The 23,139-nt window shown below is 43.6% G+C and overlaps 1 protein-coding gene across 2 annotated transcripts in view; it reads right to left on the minus strand.

The window, feature by feature from the left end:
• Positions 1-212: 212 nt before the first annotated feature.
• Positions 213-23,139, minus strand: part of PLPPR1 (phospholipid phosphatase related 1) — a 206,168-nt gene continuing 183,241 nt past the window's right edge. Inside the window, exons 8-9 of one of the 2 annotated variants that reach the window (XM_040361010.1) lie at positions 17,339-17,401; positions 213-3,055 (exon numbers count right to left, since the gene is read on the minus strand). In XM_040361010.1, the coding sequence (XP_040216944.1) occupies positions 3,023-3,055; positions 17,339-17,401 (96 nt within the window). In that variant the 3' untranslated portion in view covers positions 213-3,022. The remainder of the gene's footprint in view (positions 3,056-17,338; positions 17,402-23,139) is intronic. The other variant, XM_040361011.1, reaches the window with a different exon arrangement.

Raw genomic sequence — 23,139 nt, forward strand, 5'->3', positions numbered from 1 at the left:
TTCAGAAAGTCCATATTCAACCAGGAACAAAGTCATGAACATGTGTTTTGTCTTTGTTCTCTATAATAGGTATACAAACGTAAAAAAAAAAAGGTCTGATGTTCTAACCCTTTCCAGCTCTGTCTTTACAAAACTAAATTTTAGTTGGAGTTGGGCTTTGAGCAAATAGTTTTTCTCAGAGGATTTTGTTGGTGTTTCAGACCTCACAAAGGCTATCAGGACCAAGAGCAAAATACTGTGTAACACCCATCACCACCACCATTTTTGCAGCTTAAGGGTCACAGCAATCATGTATTGAATCCACAACCATGCTGTGCAAAACTACACAAAATGTATGTGGAAATAAATACACTCAACAACACTAGCTAAAATTGAACAGTTTATTGCTCAAAAACGTTTAAAATTTAAACATCACCAAAGTACTTACTGGTTTAAACCAGAATAAAACACAGACATTTCAAAATATGAAAGTGATATATCTTGGTAAGAACTGAAAATTGTATATTACCAAGAAAATAAATGATGTATATTACTGATAAAATAATGTTGATTTTAATGTTTAAATGTCATTTTTTTTTATATTATTATTTGTTGTTCTTTTTTTAAGAAATAAAATTAATAGACCATAACATTACCAAAAATGTTTATGCCATTGTATGCAAGCCTTGCACCAGTCATCACAAGTTGTCTTTACACCATCCCGTATATTTCAGCCATGCGTGAGAATATATTGTGAACAGTATTAGTACAACGGGTTTCCCATTACCTTGAAAATGTCACTTTTTAATATGGTAAAGTTTTTCAGTGTTATAATTTACAATTACAAATTCAAAAGCTGTACAAACATCATTACTTATTAAATATCAGCAGGATATATTGTTTTTTTTGTTTAAAATGTTGTAAGTCAATGCTTCCCTTAGAAGCATCAACAATATTTTCACAGTCATTGTCATTGTAGTTCTAGACGAAATAGAAATCAGGAAGCAATACACAGGGTTGCCTTTTTAGAGAAGTAGCTTGGCTCTTGCATCAAGCTCCCAGCACTGATGCAGTTTAATCTGTACATTATAGCCATCATTTACTACTATAGTGTTCACAAACAGTTATACAGTGGACAGAACTGCAGGACACATCAGTCGGCGTATTGTCACAAAGTGGTTTTCTGATTCACCTAACCTGCATTGTGAGGGCCTGTGTCAATCATCTTTTTCAACTCGCAAGTCTGTAGGAATACAAAAACAGCTCCAAGCAAATTGATGCTGTTTAGAAGGAGATCAAATGCTGGTCATAAAGAGTCATAAGTCTCGTGCAGGTCAAATGCACCTGTCAATAAACTGTAAAAGCTCTTGAAAGCATCTCAAACTGAAGTTAAATGCACGTGGAAACAAGCTGCAGTTGTCTATCTACCCAAGAACAAAGACCATAACACAAACAGGCTCTAAAGCTCATCTATGCATTAGGTCCTTTTAAACCTGGTAAATATTGTTTGTATGTAGTGCATACAGTCATAGTACTATGAGCTCAAAGCAACTTCCATCAACAGCATCTTAAAAGACTGAGCTTTGCATCCACATGCAGGCACCCTAGCAGCTGGAAAAGAAAGCGTCACACATTAGCTGCTTTTTATGACAACAGCAAGTTAATATGGGCACATTTTTTTTATGTCCAAAAACTCGAAAAGATCTTTTATCACTGAACAAACTGATTCTTTTGGTTCAGGCTTGTAGCATGTTAATATTATTTATAAACAATCTAATTTTCAATTTGTCACTATAGTTGTATACTTAGAACTTGATGGCTTTTTGGAAGCTGCAGAAGACTGAAGGATACCCAATGACAGTTTTTCTCTTACTCCCAAGAAGGCAAAGTAAACATTTCATAGACAACACCAACATTATTTAACTTTGAACTCAATTACAATTATTTTGTTTCTTTGGAAAACTGTTATATACATGTATGAATGAGTCAATATTTTCCAAAGAAATAGGTATAACTTGGTAGCTGCTGTGAGGCTCCCAACAAAAGGTGCTCATCCTTCTGTGATACATATAGTTACAAGGGCACCCAAGAATGCTGTCTGATGCCATTCTGTGGCTCAAGTTTCTAGATTGAAGTTGATCATTTTTTGGACAGGACACAAGTCAATATAAGGATTTGATCACAAGCTACCTATCACTTTGTCAGGTATTGCTTTGGTTTTCCTACGAAACCCTATTAAAATAAGAGAATATTCGAGACACCAGGAATACATTTTATGGGACCCCATCTCCACTGTGGTCCTAATTCTCAAAATACCCACCCTAAATGTACTTTTTTAAATTACATTGGTATGTCACATGCTCTCCTTCTCTGGGCCCTGTCATAGTTGAAATGGGTGCATTATTATAATCATCAGGCCCTGTCCAAAATACAAGTTTAGAAAAACAAACTTTTAAACAGTTGTCGAATCACAGATGTAACTGTACTGTGAATTTACAATTGATGCATCTGAACATGAAAAAATATGCCCATATGAGTGTAAAACATCAGCTACTTATAAAGATTAGTAGTGGAGTTTGAAGCATAATTTATAACTTTGTAGAAAGAAAAATTTTATGCTCATTCCCATACATATTTCAAGTATTAAAATATCCTGTTCTGTAAAGAAATAAAATTAAAATGTTTGATAGCATTTTAATTTACACAGCAGTTTAATGCATATAAAATAATACAAAAATTGTATACAAACATGATCACATAACATTGACAATTCAAAAAGATGGTTGTTTTTTTAGTGCACCATATACCATAACAGGAGAAAATTGCATTATGGCATACTAATGGGATGTTGATGTTGACACTACAATAGAATAAAAGAAATATCAGGGCAAGCTACATCACTTCCTTGAACAAAATTGTACAAAACATCTAGCTAACTAGATAGAACATAATACTGATAATCACAGTTTAACATTGAGCAACTGTGTTCCTTGTTGTTCTTGCGCTAGTATAAAAACAGTTCTTTATATTTCCATAAATGATTTCAAGTGACTTCAGTCATCGATGAAGAGTGATTCTGTGAAAAGGACATGTAAAAATAATCATTAGAGCATCTAGGAACATAAATCCAAAGGAACGTTTTAAAAAGTGCAAAATTTTAGGAAAAGAAAGATACTATAGAAATATACCCTGCATAGAACAATGACAATGTGCCAAAAGACAGTAAATAATGGTATCAATTAAAAAATGTGTTTAAAGAAGTCTGGTCAGTGAACACTTGGTTGTTATAAGATACTGAATTTGCCCTTTACCACACTGAATATGCGCATAGGTCTGCCATAACTGGTATTTCAGCTTTGGATCGATACTTGTGGGTGTATTTACCTAAGGTCTAAAACATTCCTAGGAACTGACATTCTCTGAACTCTATACACTAGCTATAATAATCCCACTTTTCTTTAAGCCAAGCAATATATGTATTTCTATATAATTTCCCCAAAAGATATAAAAAGCCAGCAATAAATGGAAATCCGCATACAAATTATTTATGTAAACGTTCCTAAAACTTTAACATAGATTCGTAAAAATAGATTTGAATTTTTTTCCCTGAAGAGATATCAGCTAAGTAGGGAACTGTTTTAGTAAAACCAACTCTTCTATTATTTACACCTACTTTCAAACCTTCAATATCATATGCCAAGTAGACTTGCTCTAATTACCTTTAACTGATGTGCTGTAACAGTTCCAAATTCCCTGTCCTGTCTTTTTCCAGCCATGTCTTCCTAGTATGTAATCTCATTACAGTCACATTAACTGACCCACTGACCCACACCAGGGAGAACTTGGTAAAAGTTGTCTTTTATGCAGACATAATTTGATTGTTGAAATACACTGTTTTAAGGTACTTCTAAATACCTTATTGCAGGGGCGTGGCCAGGCAGCGAATGTAGCCGGACGCAGCTAAGGTGAGCTCCGCCGAGAATCCTTGATCAAATCCTGCGGAAGATACCGAATACAGCCCTAAAGCATACCGCTGGATTCCTCACGATCCCGGGATCACGAACATACCTTTTTTGGCGCTCCGGTCCCACGATGTCGTCCGGGAAGAAGCAGCTAGTCCACAAGCCGGCGGAGCACATGTCCCAAAATGGCGCGTATGCAGGCCGCACAGCCAGGGAGAAACACCGCGAGGCAGCAGAAAAACTGTTCTCCAAACAGCTACCAAAAGATCCGGTGGCCTCCTCCAGCACTCCGGAGGACTCGCCAGGCGGGGGATCCGAAGCAGATGACACAGTACCCCTGGAGGACTCGGTGCAAGCGGGACTTCTGTGGGACACAGTGAGTACTCCAAACCCTGAATCCACTAGGCCCCAGTCACCAGTGAGCCCTACTACAGAGGGAGAGCCCACCTTACGGGACATATTTGCAGCGGTGACCTCGTGCAATATATCCATAACGGCCCTTACCACAGAAGTCAAGGGGATGAAGTCTGAGATCTCCTTTCTCAGACAAGACGCCCAAAAGATGAGAGAGAGAACCTCAGCACTGGAGGAAAGGGTGAGCACCATTGAGGATGACATGGGGCCCATGCAGAGAGATCTCTCCTATAACAACCACCTAATTGATCAGCACTCCTCTCGTCTGGAAGAATTAGAGAACAGGATGAGGAGAAATAACGTTAGGGCCATAGGCCTGCCAGAAAAAATGGAGGGGAAGAACCCTGTTGAATTTATAGAGAAATGGCTGGTAGCTGCTTTTGGGAAGGAAGTGTTCTCCCCCATGTTCTCGGTTGAACGTGCTCATAGGGTGCCATCCAGACCCCCACAGCCCGGTGCACCACCGAGGCCTTTTCTGTTTAAACTATTGCACTATCGGGACAGAGACGCTATCCTGTACAACGCTAGAATCAATCCCGCCGCCCTAAAAATTGACAACACAAAGATTTCACTGTTCCCAGACTTCTCGGCGGAACTGCAGAAGAAGAGGAGCAAGTTCCTAGATGTTAAACGCCGTTTGAGAAGCCTGGAGCTGAAATATGCTATGCTGTACCCCGCTAGACTGCGTGTGGAAGTGTTTGGCTCTGTACAATTTTTTGATTCACCTAATGCTGCTGCACAATGGCTGGATCGAGAGTAACAATCGATCAGAGACTCTAGAGGCAGACGCCCTGCAGATTGAAAGAAAGCAGTACTCCCGCAAACAGGATCCATTATTGTTTCTTCCAAATTATTCGCCGACAGGCGGTTAATGTTCACTTTGGTTGCTGAGAGCTAGAAGTTGGCTGTTGAGAAGTTTTAAGACACTATGGTGCGCTTCCACTGTTGCCCCCAGAAGGGTTGCATAAAGCCCTGTTCAGTCCCGCTGACTAAAGTTATTCAGGCCATGTTGGCCATATTACATTTCTTTCAATTGAAAAACAGTTCTGCCGTGCCATGCTGCTTAACTCTCCACCTGACTGTCCAATTTACTTTTGCACTGTCCCTGGTTCATGTCCATTCCTATCGTGGTCTAAACTGCCCGCTGCGTGACTTTTGCTTGATTAGGTCCCCTGTCCCGGTGAATTTCCCAGACCCACTATTTGCTATCTGGCTGAATTCTTACTCCTGTCTATACTTCTACTACTTATGCATGTCGTCACAGTATTCTCCTGCCCATATACTGCATGTTATACAATGTCCAAAATAACGAGATGTATGTCATGGAATGTGCGGGGATTAGGTTCTCCGGTTAAACGCCTGGAGGTGATGCGTACCATTAAGAGGCTAGGTGCAGAGGTAGTCTGTTTACAGGAGACCCACCTCCCAACGGGATCCACTTCCAAAATAGCAATCAGACAGTTCTGCCATCAATACCACTCTACTCACACCGTGTATTCACGAGGAGTGAGTATTATGATTCGGAGGGGCACCCAATACACGTATATAGATGCTAAGATTGACCCTGATGGAAGATATGTTTTCCTGTATTGCTCCCTATCTGGGGTAAAATGTGTACTAGCGGGGGTGTATATTCCACCACCGTTCTCATCTAGCGTTATTAAGCTATTAGCCGAATTTATGTCTTGTCTCCCTGGTATCCCTGTACTAGTCCTTGGGGATTTCAACAATTTCTTGGACCATGGGAAGGACAAGTTCAAAAGTGCGGTGGGGGGGGATACACATGGGAGGAAGGGCCCTACACCCTTTGCTCGACTGGTTGATGAGTTAGGGTTAACTGATATATGGAGAATGCACAACCCGGAGGCAAGAACATTTTCCTGCCAGTCGGCCTCGGTAGGGGGACTATCTAGGATTGATCTAGGTCTGGGGAATGAGCCACTACTGCCCATGGTGAGATCCTCTCAATACCACCCGAGACACACATCGGACCACTCCCCATTCACGGTAGATCTAGGCCTGGGAGGGGGAAGAGGAAATAGCCTGTGGAAACTTAATCCATTCTGGCTGTCCCTATTGACAGATTCTGACCCGATCCCGCTGCTCCTAACCAACTTCTTTAGCGACAATATAGGGTCAGCCGATTTGCGAATTGTATGGGATTCAGCAAAGGCCTACTTGAGGGGTCAACTTATTAGAGCTATTAATACTATTAAGACTAATACTAAGGAATGGGAGACTCGGGTCTTGGCGGATGCCCACCACTCTGAAACAGACTACATAGCAAATCCCTCAGAGGATAATAAGAGAAGATGGCTGGCCGCCCAGTCCATGCTCAAGGACCTTTCGTTGCAGCTGGCTGAAAACAAAAGGTTCTTTTTGCAGCAAAGACATTTCGAGGAGGGAGAAAATACAGGCCACCTATTAGCGATATTAGCTAGATCCCAACAGTCGCCTTCACATATTACTGCGATTACTGATGCTAGGGGGGTGGTATGTCAGTCCACACAATCCATCATTGAATGCTTCAAAAGTTTCTTCCAGGGCGTTTATACGTCGAAGGTTAGTCCCACTACCGATCAGATACATTCATTTCTAGATAAATATCAGATGCCACATATTCCTGCCTCAGATATGGCTATGCTCAATGCCCCCCTGACCAGGGAAGAGCTTCTCAACGCATTAGCACTAGCCCATAATGGAAAGGCGCCCGGGGCTGATGGTCTTCCCTCTGAGGTATATGGCAGATACTCTGAACAACTTATACCCATATTGCTAAAGGTGTATAATGCGGCCTTTGAGGCTGGAAGGCTGCCCTCCTCTATGGACGAGGCCCTCATAGTGGTCCTGCTGAAGCCGGGGAAGGATCCCCTTTCCCCGGACTCGTACAGGCCAATATCACTGCTCACGTTCGATGTGAAACTCTTGGCTAGGGTCCTGGCCACTAGACTATCTAAGTGTATCCACCGCGTGGTTCATAGGGACCAATCGGGATTTATCCCCACTAGATCAACTGCACAAAATTTGCGAAGATTATTTCTTAATATGCAAATCCCAGTAGACAACCCAGGCAATAGGGCCATTTTCTCCTTGGACGCGGCCAAGGCATTTGATAGTGTGGAATGGCCATATTTGTGGGAAGTGCTAAATAGATTTGGAGTGGGTCCCTCCTTCTTGAAGTGGGTTCAACTGTTGTATGGATCGCCGAAGGCTAGAATGAGAATCAATGGAGAGGTCTCAGACTCCTTCCGGCTGTTCAGGGGGACGCGGCAGGGGTGTCCACTCTCCCCCCTGCTGTTCGCCCTGGCGCTGGAACCCTTGGCGATCCATATGCGTGCCTCGCCTGGCATAACTGGCTTTACCAGGGGTGCCGGGCAAGATGTAATCTCCTTATTCGCAGATGACACGCTAATTTACCTAGGAGATACTGGTAGGTCTCTGGAGAATGCGATGTCATTAATCGCGGACTTCGGGGAACTATCAGGCTTCAGTATTAATTGGAACAAGTCTGTTCTCATGCCCCTAGACCCCGTGATAAGCCCTCTGCCTGAATGTGCTAAAGATGTACTGATGGTTAAGGAATTTAGATATTTGGGTATTCAGGTGACCCCAGACCCCACACAATATCTTTCATTGAACTTGACCCCTTTGCTGTTGAAGCTCAGACAGAAGTGTGCGGCCTGGAAAAAACTCCCCCTTTCGGTCACGGGTAGAACAAACCTTATTAAAATGGTGTGGGCCCCCCAGCTTTTGTACGTTTTCCACAACTCTCCAGTGTGGATTCCACACAAATGGTTTGCACAGATAGACGCTCAGTTCAGGGATCTGATCTGGGGCGGTAAAGTGGCAAGAATTAGTCTCAAAACACTACAATTAGCTAAGGATCAAGGGGGCATGGCGGTTCCACACGCTCGGTACTACTTCGTAGCATCGCAACTACAGCACTTGGGGAACTGGGGGGAGGTAGATGTGGGCGACCCGATACGGACACCACTGATACCACAGGGTTCTCTACTACCGGCTATATCACACTTAGAGGCAGGGCTCCCACACCTAGAACAAACACTGCCATCCGTTGTATTATTGAACACACTATGGAAATACACTAGATCCATTTTTAAAATCAAGGGGGTTTGTCCCCTTACTCCCATATGGCAGAATCGCTACTACAAAGAGCTTTCTAAATTGGAGGGATTTGGACAATGGACCATGGCAGGAATTCACTATATTGCTCAGCTGTATGTAGGCTCAGCCCTGAAGTCCTTCTCTGATCTAGAAAACGAATTCCTACTTGCTAGAACGCAGTTCTACAAATACCTGCAACTAAGACATGCCATCCAGAGCGAGAGTAGCCTTGCCCCTATTTCGATCACAAAGCACCCCCTACACACAGATGTTATAGCGAATAGAGATAAGAAGGGTATGATCTCACGGGTCTACTCCAGACTGATTGGGATCACCCACAATGCGGCGACACTACCTTGTAGAAGGGGCTGGGAAGAAGACTTAGGCCCCATAGACGGGGATACATGGGAATTATGCTTGACTTCAGCCCCGATGGTATCGGTCTCTGCACAGCACAGATTATCGCACTTATACCTGTTTCACAGGGTCTATAGGACACCTGCTCGTCTTTTTAAGTGGGGAATAAGAGACTTTCCATTATGCCCAAAATGTAACGCACACGAAGGGGATTTACTTCACATGATGTGGAAATGTCCGAAACTTTTTAGATACTGGCATTATGTAACGAACACTATATCACAAGCATATGGCTTTCCGGTACCGAGAGATCCGGTGGTGTGTCTCCTTGGGGCACTAGAGGTGCCTTCTCTCTCCCCCAATGGACACACGGCTGTGCTTCGGCTGCTGTATGCGGCCCGGAGAGCTATTGCAAGATATTGGATTACCCCCAGAGTGCCTACTAAAAGACTCTGGGTAAAGATGGTGAACAACATGCTGATACGAGAGAAAATTACATACCAACATAGACAGGCATCAAAAAAATTCTATTCATTATGGCAACCGTGGTTGGATACACCGGGCTTGGGGCCAGCGGAACTAATTATGGATAGGCTCCTACAGGGATAGAGGACAGCAGAGAAAGGTGTAGTAGAACATACATGTTTTCGGAATGTTGTAAGGTTTGGAAACATGGCGGTGGGACTGGGTCTAGGGTACATTAGAGTACCAAATAGATGGGGGAGTATGTATACTACTGGACATGAGACACGGGTACATAATAAAAAGATGGATAGAACGTCTAATCAGGTCGTAGGCTTACGGCCTGACTACAGATCTTTATTAATTACCATATATTTGAGACCTAGAATCATGGGCCCTCAGGCAAGGGGGGACAGAACACGAAGAGCATAACTGGACTTAGTTGGAGATGAGTAATAGGCCTCCATTTCATCCCCTACTGGTTTCTTGACTTGGTTTAATGAGTAATTGTAGAGTTTGTATTCCTGTTGTTAATGCCGTGTATCCTGCATGTAATGTGACGTATGTTTACTCTGTCTCAATAAAATACTTTATTTTGATAAAAAAAAAAAATACCTTATTGCAGGGCTCAAAATTTCAAGTCCTGAGCTACTAGCCAGGCCTCAAGACGTACTCGCCACCAGTTGCCCCGCCCAACCCCTACCATGTCCCGCCCCCTAATCCTGCCCCTAAACACGCCCTCATAAATTATCTCATGAAATGACACTTAAATGTTTTATGCAGAATTAAGTTATAAAAACAAATGTTAACAACAACTTTATCCGTGCCCAAAAATGCAGCCTGCCCCCTCCACTAAGTACTGACCCCCCTCCCTTGGTACAGATCCCCTTCACTAAGTACAGTCCCCCTCAGTACAGACCCCCTCCACGAAGTACAGACCCACTTCACTAAGCCAAGTCCCCCTCAGTCTAGACCCCCCTCCACGTCCTGAGCGGACATGTTTTTGTGTGTGCTCCCTGAGTACTCACTGGCTGCACAGTCCCCCTCCGTGCTCCATGCATTCGGCAGTCCTCCCTCCCCTAGGGCTTGAATCTGGTGCTTGCCTGTACCTACGGCGCACGTTCCTAGGAGTAGGACGTGTGGCTCAGGCACCAGAATAGGCAGGGTTCGCCAGTCCAGTCCAGCCCAGCGCCGATAGATCTGCCTTCTCCTGGCTTCTGGCTCCTTCCTAAGGTAAGCCCCTGGTTCACAGGGGTACCCCACTGCACCACCACTAGCAGCGGCTGTCCTTTTCAGGACAAGCCGCGGCGGCGGCCCGCGTGCCACCTTCTGGTTCTATTCGGCGGCCGCAACTTTAGGAAAGACTGTGGCTTCAGCCGTGGCCTAGCGGCGCGCCGCAACTACACACCGAGCTGCTTCCAAAAACCCCCACAAACAGCTCACCGCCTCCCACCCACCTCCAGATAGCCCAACAGCCCTTTTAGGTTCTGGCCACCCAACTGCACAGCCCCCCATTGGGAGCACAGACCCTCAGCCCGGGCCCAGCTTGGTACACCCCTGATTCTCACCCCCACCACATTCTCAACCCAATAACTCCCTATTGGTACACCCCCCCTAGAAGTTACCACAGGCTTCGGTAGCATCTTGATCCAGGTATAAATCCGATCGCCCCTTGGGGGGTCAGGAAGGAATTTTTTCCCCTGCCACGGCACATTGGCATAGCACAGACAGGGGTTTTTCGCCTTCCTCTGGATCAAACAGGGAAGTACGATTCAGCGAATCGTCCCTCCCAGCATTACAGGAAACCCCCCGATAATACATCACCCCCCAGTGTGTCAACAATCATGACTAATCTGAGATACTCGGCAGTAACCATTTGGGGCATAAAGCCATTTGCCTCAATACTACCAACCGCCACCAAAAATGCCTTAAAGAAAGAATGTCTGTTTAGAATCGATCGACGATCGACAGCTAAACATTACACCAACATATCCCAACCAAAGCGCATATCATGCGCTCTGGTCAATACAACATCGGCAGTAAGACACCGACTGGAAATCCATGATCTCATCCTACAATGCGATTTAGACTGTCTTTTCATTACAGAAAGCTGGCTTACAGCAGACTGTAACACCATTCTGAGTGAATTGGTGCCAGAAAATTATCACATAATAACAGAAAATAGAGTGGGGCAAAGAGGAGGAGGATTGGCGGTGATCCACAAGAGTCACCTCTCGGTCACAAAACCATCCTCCAAAGCCCACTTCCATTCATGGAAACCCTCTCTCTGCAACTTCAAATCCTCAGGAGACCGTCCATATCCTACTCTGCTATAGACCTCCGGGTCCAAAATCGCAGTTTCTTTCCTCTTTAACAGAGTTCATCTCCACTTACACCCTAAACAGCAAACATCTTTTGCTGCTGGGAGACTTTAACCTCTGGGCCAACTCCCCCACAGGATCCCATTGCCGACGCCTGCATTGACCACTTGGAAGCACTAGGGCTGCAACAGCTAGTGTGTGGGCCCACGCATACCTCAGGTCACACCCTTGATCTTATTTTCAGACAAGAGCTGGAAGTAAAAATCCTGAAAAATGAGCCCCTACCATGGACAGATCACCATATAATAAAATTCATAATTATTAAAAACGCCCCTTCAATAAAAACATCAAAACCAGTGACTACGCACTGGACAAGATCTCAGAAGAAGCTCCATTCGGAACTCTTCAAAACAACATTAGGAAACAAAATAAAAACAATCCAATTTCATCAATCAGCCACTGAAACCCTGGATGCCATAAACGCAGCGTTACTACAGTCAGCCGACGTAGTAGCACCCAAACGCAAAACTTACATCCGGAAAAACAATGCCGGCTGGTTTATTGACCAACTGGCGTTGATAAAGCAAGAGCGCAGAAGAGCAGAAGCAGCTTGGAAAAAAAGCGCCTCAGATGAAAACCACACCACCTATAAGGTAGTAACAAAAAAATACCACAAAGAAATTTTCAAGGCCAAAAAAAATCATTTTTCCTACATCATTACTAATGCCCTTAACCGCCCCCGCGAACTGTTCAAGCTTGTCACCCAGACCATGAATCCGGTCTGTCTGGAAGCCCCCAACTCAGACACCCAAGAATTTTGCAATGAATTATCGGATTATTTCATTAACAAAATTGAAAGGATCCGTGAAAGCATTCAGCAAAACAGAACCCCCCTCAATTTTCCCCCTAGACCCACACCCAACGCTCACACAAGTTGGCCGCAGTCAACGAGGTCTGTCCTAAAACCCATCTCCATTGAAACTACCAAAAACATCATTGACTCCTTGCGTAATAGCACAGCGCCTAATGACATTATCCCCACCAAACTGCTGAAGGAATGCGCCGATATTCTGGCACCACCTATCAAGCAGCTAATAAATCAATCATTTAAGGAAGGCTTGGTACCCACCCTGTTGAAACAGGGCACAATCAAGCCTATCTTGAAGAAACCCACCCTCGACCCCAAGGCCCCTGAACATCGTCGTCCCATAACAGGCCTGAACATCCTCTCCAAGGTGATGGAGAAAGCAGTGGTACAACAGCTGTAACAGCATCTAGATACCCATAATTTGCTCGATCCTTTTCAATCGTGTTTCCGTCCCGGACACGGGACGGAGACAGCACTGCTCAAAATATGGGACGATGCTCTCGAGGCTGCAGACGAAGGAGAATCTTGTCTTCTGGTTCTGTTGGACCTAAGCGCAGCATTTGACACAGTAGACCACAAACTCTTACTGACTCGGCTAGTTGAAGTAGCCAGAGTCACGGAAGGTGATTTGTCTTGGTTCTCCTCCTTTCTGGAAAACCGATCACAAACAGTGAAACTTGGTCCTTTCACTTCTGAAAAAAGGAAGGTGTCATGCGGAGTCCCTCAAGGATCCCCCCTGTCGCCGGTACTGTTCAACATATATCTTCGCCCTCTCTTTGAAATCATCAGTACCCAAAAACAACTTTATCACTCCTATGCAGATGACACACAACTGTATTTTCGCATCTGCAACAAAAAGGATCATCATCTCGGTCTAGAGAAATGTCTCTCTTTGATAGAAAACTGGATGACTAAGAGTTATCTTAAACTCAACGGGGCAAAAACTGAACTTCTTCTGTTTCACGCCAGTCGTAAGAATCAACCAGCAACACCCTGGACACCTCCGCCCATTCTGGGCCAAATCATCACCCCTAGCGCCAAAGTCAAAAGTCTAGGGGTCATCTTTGACACCCACATGACAATGGATGCACAAATAGGGTCAGTAGTCAGCAGATCTCACCATCTGCTGCGCCTACTACGCAGACTTATCCCATTCATTCCCAAAGAAGACATAGCGGTCGTAGTGGGAACAATTGTGAACTCCAGACTGTACTATGCAAATACCCTTTACCTCGGACTCCCAAAGTACCAAATCACTCGTCTGCAGGTCGTTCAAAACTCGGCCGCCAGACTGGTGACTGGGAAAAAACCCTGGGAATCGATCTCACCTTCACTGAGAACCCTTCACTGGTTGCCAGTAAAAGATAGAATTGCGTTTAAAGCACTCTGTCTGATACATAAGTTCATCCATGGGAAGGCCCCTCAATATCTATGCGAAAAAATAAAAGCTCACAACCCCAATCGCATTCTGCGATCCACCAACCAAAATCTGCTCCAGATACCCAAAGCCAAATACAAGTCCAAAGGAGAGCGAAGATTTGCGCTCCAAGGTCCCAGACTATGGAATGCTTTACCAACCAGCATTCGGTTGGAGGAGAATCACTTGACCTTTAGAAGAAAGATCAAAACTCATTTCTTTTGATATCAAAAGAGACAGGAACAGCGAGCGCCCAGAGGCGATTCAGTTCGCATGTGCTGCGCTATATAAGTTCTTCACTCATTCATTCATTCATTCATTCACTAAGTACAGATGCCCTCCCTTACAACAAAACCCCTCCACTAAGTAAAGACCCCCCTTCCTCAGTCCAGACCCCACTCTACCAGTATATACCCCTCTCCCTCAGTACAGATCCCCTCCACCAGTATAGACCCCCCTCCACTAAGTACAGACCCCCTCCCATAGTACAGACCCCCTTCCTGAGTACATATTCCCCTCTCCACTAACTATAGTCCCCCTCAGTACAGACCACACTCCCTCACTATAGACCCCCCTCCCTTAGTCTAGACCCCCTCTCCACTAAGTACATACCTCCTCCCTTAGTACAGTCACCTCTTAAGTATAGACCCCCCTCCCCCAGTCCTGACCCCCCCTTACACTACAAGCCCCCCTTACACTAAGTACAAGGCCCCCTCCCTCAGTATACACCCACCATTTTCCTAAGTATAGCCCACCCCCCTCCTTCAGTCTAGATCACCGCTCCACTAAGTACAGACCCCCCTCCACCTAATAGAGACCCTCCACTAAGTACCGACCCCCCTCCCTTAGTACAGTCACCTCCTAAGTATAGACCCCCCTTACACTACAAGCCCCCCCCAGCACAACAGGGTCCAGCAAAGTCAAAAACATAGAGCCAAGCATGGCAGCACTACATAGTCTGGCATGGCCAGCTCTACAGAGCCCACCATGTCCAGAATTACAGTGTCCAGCATGGCCAGAACTAAAGACTCAGACATGGCCAGAACAACAGATCCAGGCATGGCCAGAACTACAGATCCAGGCATGTCCAGAACAACAGATCCAAGCATGGCCAGAACTGCAGAGCCAAGCATGGCTAGAACAGCAGAGCTCAGCATGGCCAGCACTACAGAGCCCAGAATGGCCAGAACTAAAGATCTCAGCATGGCTAGAACTACAGGGCACAGCATGGCTAGAACCACAAGGCCCAGAAATCCAGAACCTTTGCCACCACAGGTAATGGCCAGTTGTCAAGATTTCCATCGATTAGTGGCTTGTCTCAGCGTGTTTTGTTAACAACACAGGGTCCAAGTGTGGTCATTAGTGTGCCTGTTTTCCAGAGGCTGACCTCTATCCAGGATTGTTGGACTTCTGATCTCATGCCACGCAATGTTGTTCCCCTTACCAACCTCTACACTCCTCCCTCCTCCCTCCTACCTGTTGCAGCACTCACTTGCAGCTGGAGAGGAGACTCAGACGAGGATAGCGTGCAGCCGCACCACCCGGGTGGAGATCGTGACATCATCATGTCTATGAGATGTCACTGGCTCAGCAGGGAAGTAGGGAGGAGGAAGAAGGACACACACTAGGCACGGCTGCGGGCGCTGGAGGTGTTATTCCAGCGGGGTTAGCGGCAAAAAAAAAACAGACCGCACCCTCCGCACCTGCCTAGCAACGCCATTGATTGACAGATCACCCGTCCAATCGTGCGGCAACTCTCCTCTCCTTGATCGCCCCCCCTGCTCCCAGGCAGCCCACACTCGCAAGCCCTCAAAATTTACTCGCAAAATACGAGCAGGCGAATGTAAATTTTGAGGGCTGCCCTATTGTCATATAGTGCAAATAATGTCCCCATTTCCTACAATTGACAATGCAATCAAATAAGTTAACTTTTTGGAGCCTAACATTGAATCAAAAGTCAACCATTCACTGGGAATAGAATATAGACTACATAAACTTAATAAACAGAACTTTTAAAGACCACATAAAACCATGATGAACAGTTTTAAAATGGTGTGTTCTTTAAAGACTTAAATAAGAAGTGAGAATGTCTGATGTGCTTCAACTTATATTAACAAATCTGTTTGCTTATGATGTACAATATACTCAAAATAGTATATGATAATCTGATATATATTTTTTTGCTGCTATGCTTCCTTCATATCTCTGTAATGTCTCAGACATTAGACTGGTGGTAGTCCTTTATGATCTGATATTTTATGGATACTTTTATTTCCTCTCTTTTATGAGAGTTTTGTAAAAGTTTGAATTTTTTCCATAACACGCATTTTGAAATAAAAACATAAGAAAATATTATATGATGTCAGTGTTACTTACTTAAAGTGTTTCTCCTGGCAAGTTTTAAAAAAAGTAATTGCAACATATCCACGATCTATTCAAGATCTAGTATAATAATTTTATGCATTATAGGTTAATGGCAAGAAATTACCTCGAGACCCTGATTTTTCCTTGATTAGAACTGTGTTTCCAGTGCCAAGATGACAATGCTACTTAGCCATTCTTCAAATGGATATTGCCCGTAGCATTTTTGGGACCCAGAAGCTGCATCACCTTATTATGTATTGGAAAACTGGTTCCATTGGACCTTTCCTATAGTGCATATTTACTCACATTTTCTCCAAGCTTCTCCCTTCCTAAACTTTTGCTTTTGGGAGCTCAACCTGCTGTTCACTAAGGAAAGGATGTTGTTTTCTAGTTTGACCAGTATATGTTTTCAAACAACCAGTGTTACCATAGATAAAACATATACAGTGTATTGTATAGTTTGTCCAATTTATAATGACATTAAAATTATGTTTCTGGAGCAAAGCAATTTTTTGTTATTTGCAAATGAATTTAAGGCTTTTTTCCCCCCCAATTTTGCACATGTTTTCAATACAACACTAAATAGTTAATGAGTAAAATGAATGGAAATTGAAAAAAGTTAAATCAAAAAATCAGTAGAAAAACAAGGAGAAGAAAAGAAAGGTGTCAATTAGGGCTTATTAGGGTTAACTAAGAGAGGGACTAAATAGGAAAACAATTTATTCAAGCATTTTTGTTTTTACGTGTAAGGTTGCTTTTACTGACATCACATTTAGATCAAAGATCACCCCTTTGATCTACACATGAAAGAAACAGAGTAAAGACAATGTAACATCAACACTGTTACTTTGTATAGTGTTCCTCAATCCAGCTCTGAAAAAAGATTAATTTTACACAGCAGTGACTACACAGCAGTGGCTCAGGAGCATTGGCAGGAGAAAAAAAATGTGCAAGCGGCATTCCACAAAGTTTTTAGTGCATATGCCGTATGCCCAAAGTCTGCAACTGGTTAATTATACATTTGTACTAAACCCAGAGCCTTTGGGAAAATGCCAATATAATGGGTTACCTTTACTGAGATAAATCCAGTTTCCAGCAGCATGGCCTGGCCCTGTGTCTGCATCCATCTTTGCTGTAAGCAAGCATTTTCTACATATTAAGGGGTACTAGCAATAAATATATGCAATAAAGGGGCACATGGAAGAACGCGACACACACCAGGGGGGTCATTGATAACATTGGGTTGTTTATGAAAGGTTACAGAATTTTAAAAAGATGAAAACTGCATTGTACTGCAACGTATCAAAAACTCCATGTAACTGACTATTCAATAGGAATACGAATGAACTCAATATAAAACGTGTAGCTTATAATAATTTTTCTCTACCACTAGAGGGAACACTTGTAACTCTTTTTTGTAGGATGCTTTACCAGTTTTGTAATGGAACAAGTATTTGTTGTGTATAATAGTTGTTTTCCATCCTCACTGATACAATGTAATATACTGCACATGACCTGCAAATATTTATATACTGCTATAAATCTAGCAGTAGAAGGAAGAAAGACAGTGCCTCTGTAAAATGCTATCATTTTTTGGGGTGTTTATACAGTTGAAAAACTGCACTTACATATATAGCAAATCTGAATTCACCCAAGATACAGATTTTTTCACCCGAACAGTTTACATTATTTTTAGGTGATAAAATATCCAGTAGATTTCTAATTCTTAGCCATGCTAAACCCAGTTCTAGTTAATATAATTTATTTTGTTTGGAAAGTTTTATATTAAGATGCCCGAAAAAGTGGTTCAACTGTATGATAGCTATGTAGTAACTTAGCCCCAAATGAATGGCTACTAAGAGAGGCAAAATTCCAGTGTTTGGACTCTCTGTAATATCTAATCTTATCACATTGCATAATTAAGCTACTTTAAAAAGGACAGGACATTAAATTAATCATCAAATTAATCAAATAGTCAGGCTCAATGCTTTTTCTCTAATTTTAAGGACCAATGAAGCACTTTCATAGTTAGTCTAATTTAAAACAGCATGCAGGGAAGGTGAAGATGGAATACAGATAACTACAAATGGAATACAATGTAAACATATGTTTAACAGATTTGATAACATTGTAACACTTTTATGATTGTGGATATATTGATGCTTTGAGACCCAAGTGATTCTAATTAGGTGGCTTCACCGATTTAAAAAAAAAAAGGTTTTATTTTTGGTTATATGACTACAGCTTTGTTAGACAGTGGGGGTTATTTACTAAAGGCAAATCCACTTTGCACTACAAGTGCAAACTACAAATGCAAAGTGCACTTGAATTGCACTGAAAGTACACTTGGAAGTGCAGTTGCCGTAGATCCGAGGGGGGCATGCAAGGAAAATAAAAAACAGCATTTTGGTTTGCACATGATTGGATGATAAAAATCAGATTTACAGCGAATGCACTTCCAAGTGCACTTTCAGTGCAATTTCAAGTGCACTTTGCAATTGTAGTTTGCACTTAGTGCAAAGTGGATTTACCTTTCGAAAATAACCCTGCAGTGTGTAACAGTCATGAGGGCAACACTGCTTCAGTAGATCAATAGTTGAAAGCAAGATATGCTCTCATGTACAAGCACATCCAATGCACATCCAATAATTTCATAATTCATTCATTCATAATTTCACAGGCACGTTTGCAGAGGACAAGAGCTTTCACTGGACTAGTTTTACTGTACATTTTGGTGCTTTGAAGAGAATTTGTAATTTTGCTAATTCATGGCAAAGTGACAGGTTCTCTAAGTCACCACTTCGACTAACTGACACTTTCCCATGCTCCACTACCACCCTGCTCACCTATGATAGCATAGGTACATAGTAAATATGGTTGAAAAAAGGCTCAGGTCCATGAACACCACTGTGTGCACGTGTGTGTGCATGCACACATTAGTTTGGGTATTCCAAGAATAATCTTACTCCTGTAAACTATGCCCTTATAGGAAGGAATGCCATACTCCCAGCTGATACCAGTGCGTTCCACATTCTTGCTGTTCTAACTGTAAAGAACCCCCTACACAATTTCAGATTAAATCTCCTTTCCTCCACTCTCAAGTTGTGGCTGTGTGTTCTTATCAGGGACCTTAAATAAACAATGTGTTACCATCACTACAGAGTCAGAGTCTACACATGTATTAGATCTTACACAGAGTTTAAAGCGGAGTTCCACCCAGAAATGGAACTTCCACGGATCGGATTCCTCCACTCCTCCGGTGCCAGATTTGGCACCTTTCAGGGGGAAGGGGGGGGGGGCGGATACATGTCAAATCCAGGTATCTGCTCCCACTTCTGGGGAAAGATCGCCACAATATTGTGTGGCAAACTACACAATGTCTGGCCCTCCTCCCTCCTCCGCTGCCTTCTGGGAGACACACAGGTCCCAAAAAACAGCAGGGACCATTCAGAAAGTGCAGTGCGACTCGCTCATGCGCAGTAGGAAACAGGATGTGAAGCTGAAAGGCTTCACTTCCGGTTTCCCTTAGTAAGGATGCCGTCGCCTGCACCCGTAGCCGAGGGATGGATCCTTTTTGGGTGGCGACATCGCAGGCAAGTGTCCATATATTAAAAGTCAGCAGCTGCAAGATTTGTAGCTGTTGACTTAATTTTTTTTATTTTATTTTTTTTTACCCAGACGGAACTCCACTTTAAGGATATCTACACTGAAGAACAAAAATATAATATATTGCAGCTTACCAGTCCATATCACATGGCAGTACATTTTCTGCAAGTACAACAAATACCTAATTCTGCCAGAGTATCTCAGATTACATTATCAGTTTTCATAGCTAACTTCTTTGAACAACAGAACTCCTTCCCCCATGTAATGAAAATGAGAAGAAGAGCAGGTGTTTGAAGTCAAAATTAGGGATGAGCCGAACACCCCCCCCCCCTGTTCGGTTGCTCATTTTAAAGGCTAATATGCAAGTTATTATTGTAAAATGGGTTTGAGAACCCGGGTCTTCCCCCGGGGAACATGTATCAATAGAAAAAAAAGGTTTAAAAACTGGAGCAGTGATTTTAATGATGCTTAAAGTGAAAAAATAAAAATTCCTTTTAAATATTGTACCTGCTGGGTGTTACTCAGGGCCGCCATCTACACCATTAACACATATATATATAATGTGTGTGTAAATAAAACTAAAACAAAAAATCACAAAAATGCATGCTAACAAAAGCACCATGCATTTTTTTGAGAATCATGATCTTCATTCTAAGCAAAAGAATCGTGATTCTCATTTTTCCCAGAATCGTGCAGCTCTACTGCCTTTAGGAATTAATATGAGAAACACCAAAAAATCTATTGACGTAGCTTTAGATGCACACTGTACAGAGGACACAGACAGTACACCACATGAAAATACTGCAGCTAGCACAATCACCTGCCTGCCTGTCAGTAAATTAGGAAGAGCGGATCTAGCTAAACTCAATTACAGTGTATAAATATATATACAACACCTGGGATGCATATATATCCTCTACACACTGTAAAGCCTCGTACACACGACCAAGGAACTCGACGGGCGAAACACATCGTTTTCCTCGTCGAGTTCCTTGTTAGGCTGTTGAGGAACTCGACAAGGCAAGTTTCTCCATTACCGTCGAGGAAATAGAGAACTTGCTCTCTTTTTGGCCCGTCAAGTTTCTCGACAGTTTCCTCGATGAAAATGTACACACGACCGGTTTCCTCTGCAAAAAAAAGAAAGACACTCGGTCGTGTGTACGAGGCCTAACTCTAACTAACTAGCCTGCCTGCCTGCTCTATCTAACTCCAAAAAATGATACTCTCTCTATCTCTCTGTAAACCACCAACACACTACACAAGGCCGACTTCCAGGCAGCATTAAATAGTGTGGGGCGTGTACTAAACCCCCTGACCCAAAATTGGCCAAAGTCACCCTGACTTTGGCCAATTATGGCTCTCTGTTTTTTGCAAGCTGTGATTGGCCAAGCATGCGGCTCATAGTGCATGCTTGGTTAATCATCAGCCAGCAATGCACTGCGATGCCGCAGTGAATTATGGGCCGTGACATGCCACTCGAATTTGGCGCGAACGGCCCAATACGATGATCGAGCCGAACGTGAGTTTGACTCGAATACGAAGCTCATCCCTAGTCAAAATCAAGAGAGTGTCACAGGGTGACGTAGCTGCTTCCCAATTGATGTGTTAAAGTGAGTGAGGCCCCGTACACACGACCGAGTTTCTCGGCAGAATTCAGCCAGAAACTCGATCGGAGCTGAATTCTGCCGAGAAACCCGGCGTGTGTACACTTTCTGCCGAGGAAGCCGACGAGTTCCTCATCGAGCCAAATAGAGAACATGTTCTCTATTTCCTCGTTGTTCAATGAGGAAAGTTGGCTCGCCGAGATCCTCGGCGGCTTCACACTGAACTTGACGAGCAAAACGGGACAGGAAGTGTGTTACTGGCAGGATCATCAGATAAAAATAAAGGAAAACATTTTGAAAAGAAAAGAAAACTACTGCCATCACATCTAAAGAATGGTAAGCTACAACACATTAAATTTTTGGATTTGAGTTTAGATATGCTCCAATGCCCTTTCCTCTTCTTTTAATAGCAGTGTTTGGGCCTGGTGATTGGCCTAAGTACTGCATTGTGGGGAAAATAGAAAAAGGTCATGTGCTACCCCATTACTTAATTTAACAGCTAGGTACCTTATTTTTCAGACCATAAGGCACCTTTTTCCCCCAAAAATATGGGGGAAAATGTCTTTGCGTCTTATGGTCCGAATGTACATCAGGCAGTGCCCCCCTGCCACCCCTGGCAACACCCCCACCACTGCCGGCAATGCCCCCGCTGCCATCGCCATGTTAATACAAGAAGAGAGGCAGAAGAGCCGAGCAAAGACATCCCAAGCCCTCACGAGCGCCGGGCGATCTTCCGGCCGACACTTGCTAAGAAGAGAGAGCAGCCTGAGCGATGGCACAGGTCAGGCTGCATTATTGGCAATGGTCAGGCTGCATTATTGGCAATGGTCAGGCTGCATTATTGGCAATGGTCAGGCTGCATTATTAGCAATGGTCAGGCTGTGTTAACGGCAATGGTCAGGCTGCATTAACGGCAATGGTCAGGCTCCGTTAATGGCAATGGTCAGGCTGCGTTAATGGCAATGGTCAGGCTGCGTTAATGGCAATGGTCAGGCTGCATTATTGGCAATGGTCAGGCTGCATTATTGGCAATGGTCAGGCTGCATTATTGGCAATGGTCAGGCTGCATTAATGGCAATGGTCAGGCTGCATTAATGGCAATGGTCAGGCTGCATTATTGGCAATGGTCAGGCTGCATTATTGGCAATGGTCAGGCTGCATTAATGGCAATGGTCAGGCTGCATTAATGGCAATTGTCAGGTTGCATTATTGGCAATGGTCAGGCTGCATTAATGGCAATGATCAGGCTGCATTTCTTTGGCACTGGTAAATATTTTAGTACCCCATTTGGTTCAGAATATAATTTTTTCTCGTTTTCCTCCTCTAAAACCTAGGTGCGTATTATGTTCAGGTACGTCTTATAGAGTGAAAAATATGGTAAATCTGAGGGCTCTAAAGGATAATCAAAGCACTGCAAGAATCTCTGAGAAAGTAGGCATCAGTGGGGAAAAAAATGCCCTACTACCTGTCCTACCCAAACCCCCTTGCTCCTGTGCTGTCTCTGACTAACAGTAGCAGGAACCACAGGAATGATGCTGGAGCCAAACTATGAGGAGAGACCAAGCACAGGATCTCAAGATTTGCTACAGGAGTCACTTAAAGCGGTGTTCTGCCCCCCAAAAAAATAAAAGCCAGTAGCTACTCCTCCTTCAGCTGCTGG

Source organism: Rana temporaria, chromosome 1 (assembly GCF_905171775.1).
Source record: "Rana temporaria chromosome 1, aRanTem1.1, whole genome shotgun sequence".
Classification (NCBI taxonomy): Eukaryota; Metazoa; Chordata; class Amphibia; order Anura; family Ranidae; genus Rana; species Rana temporaria.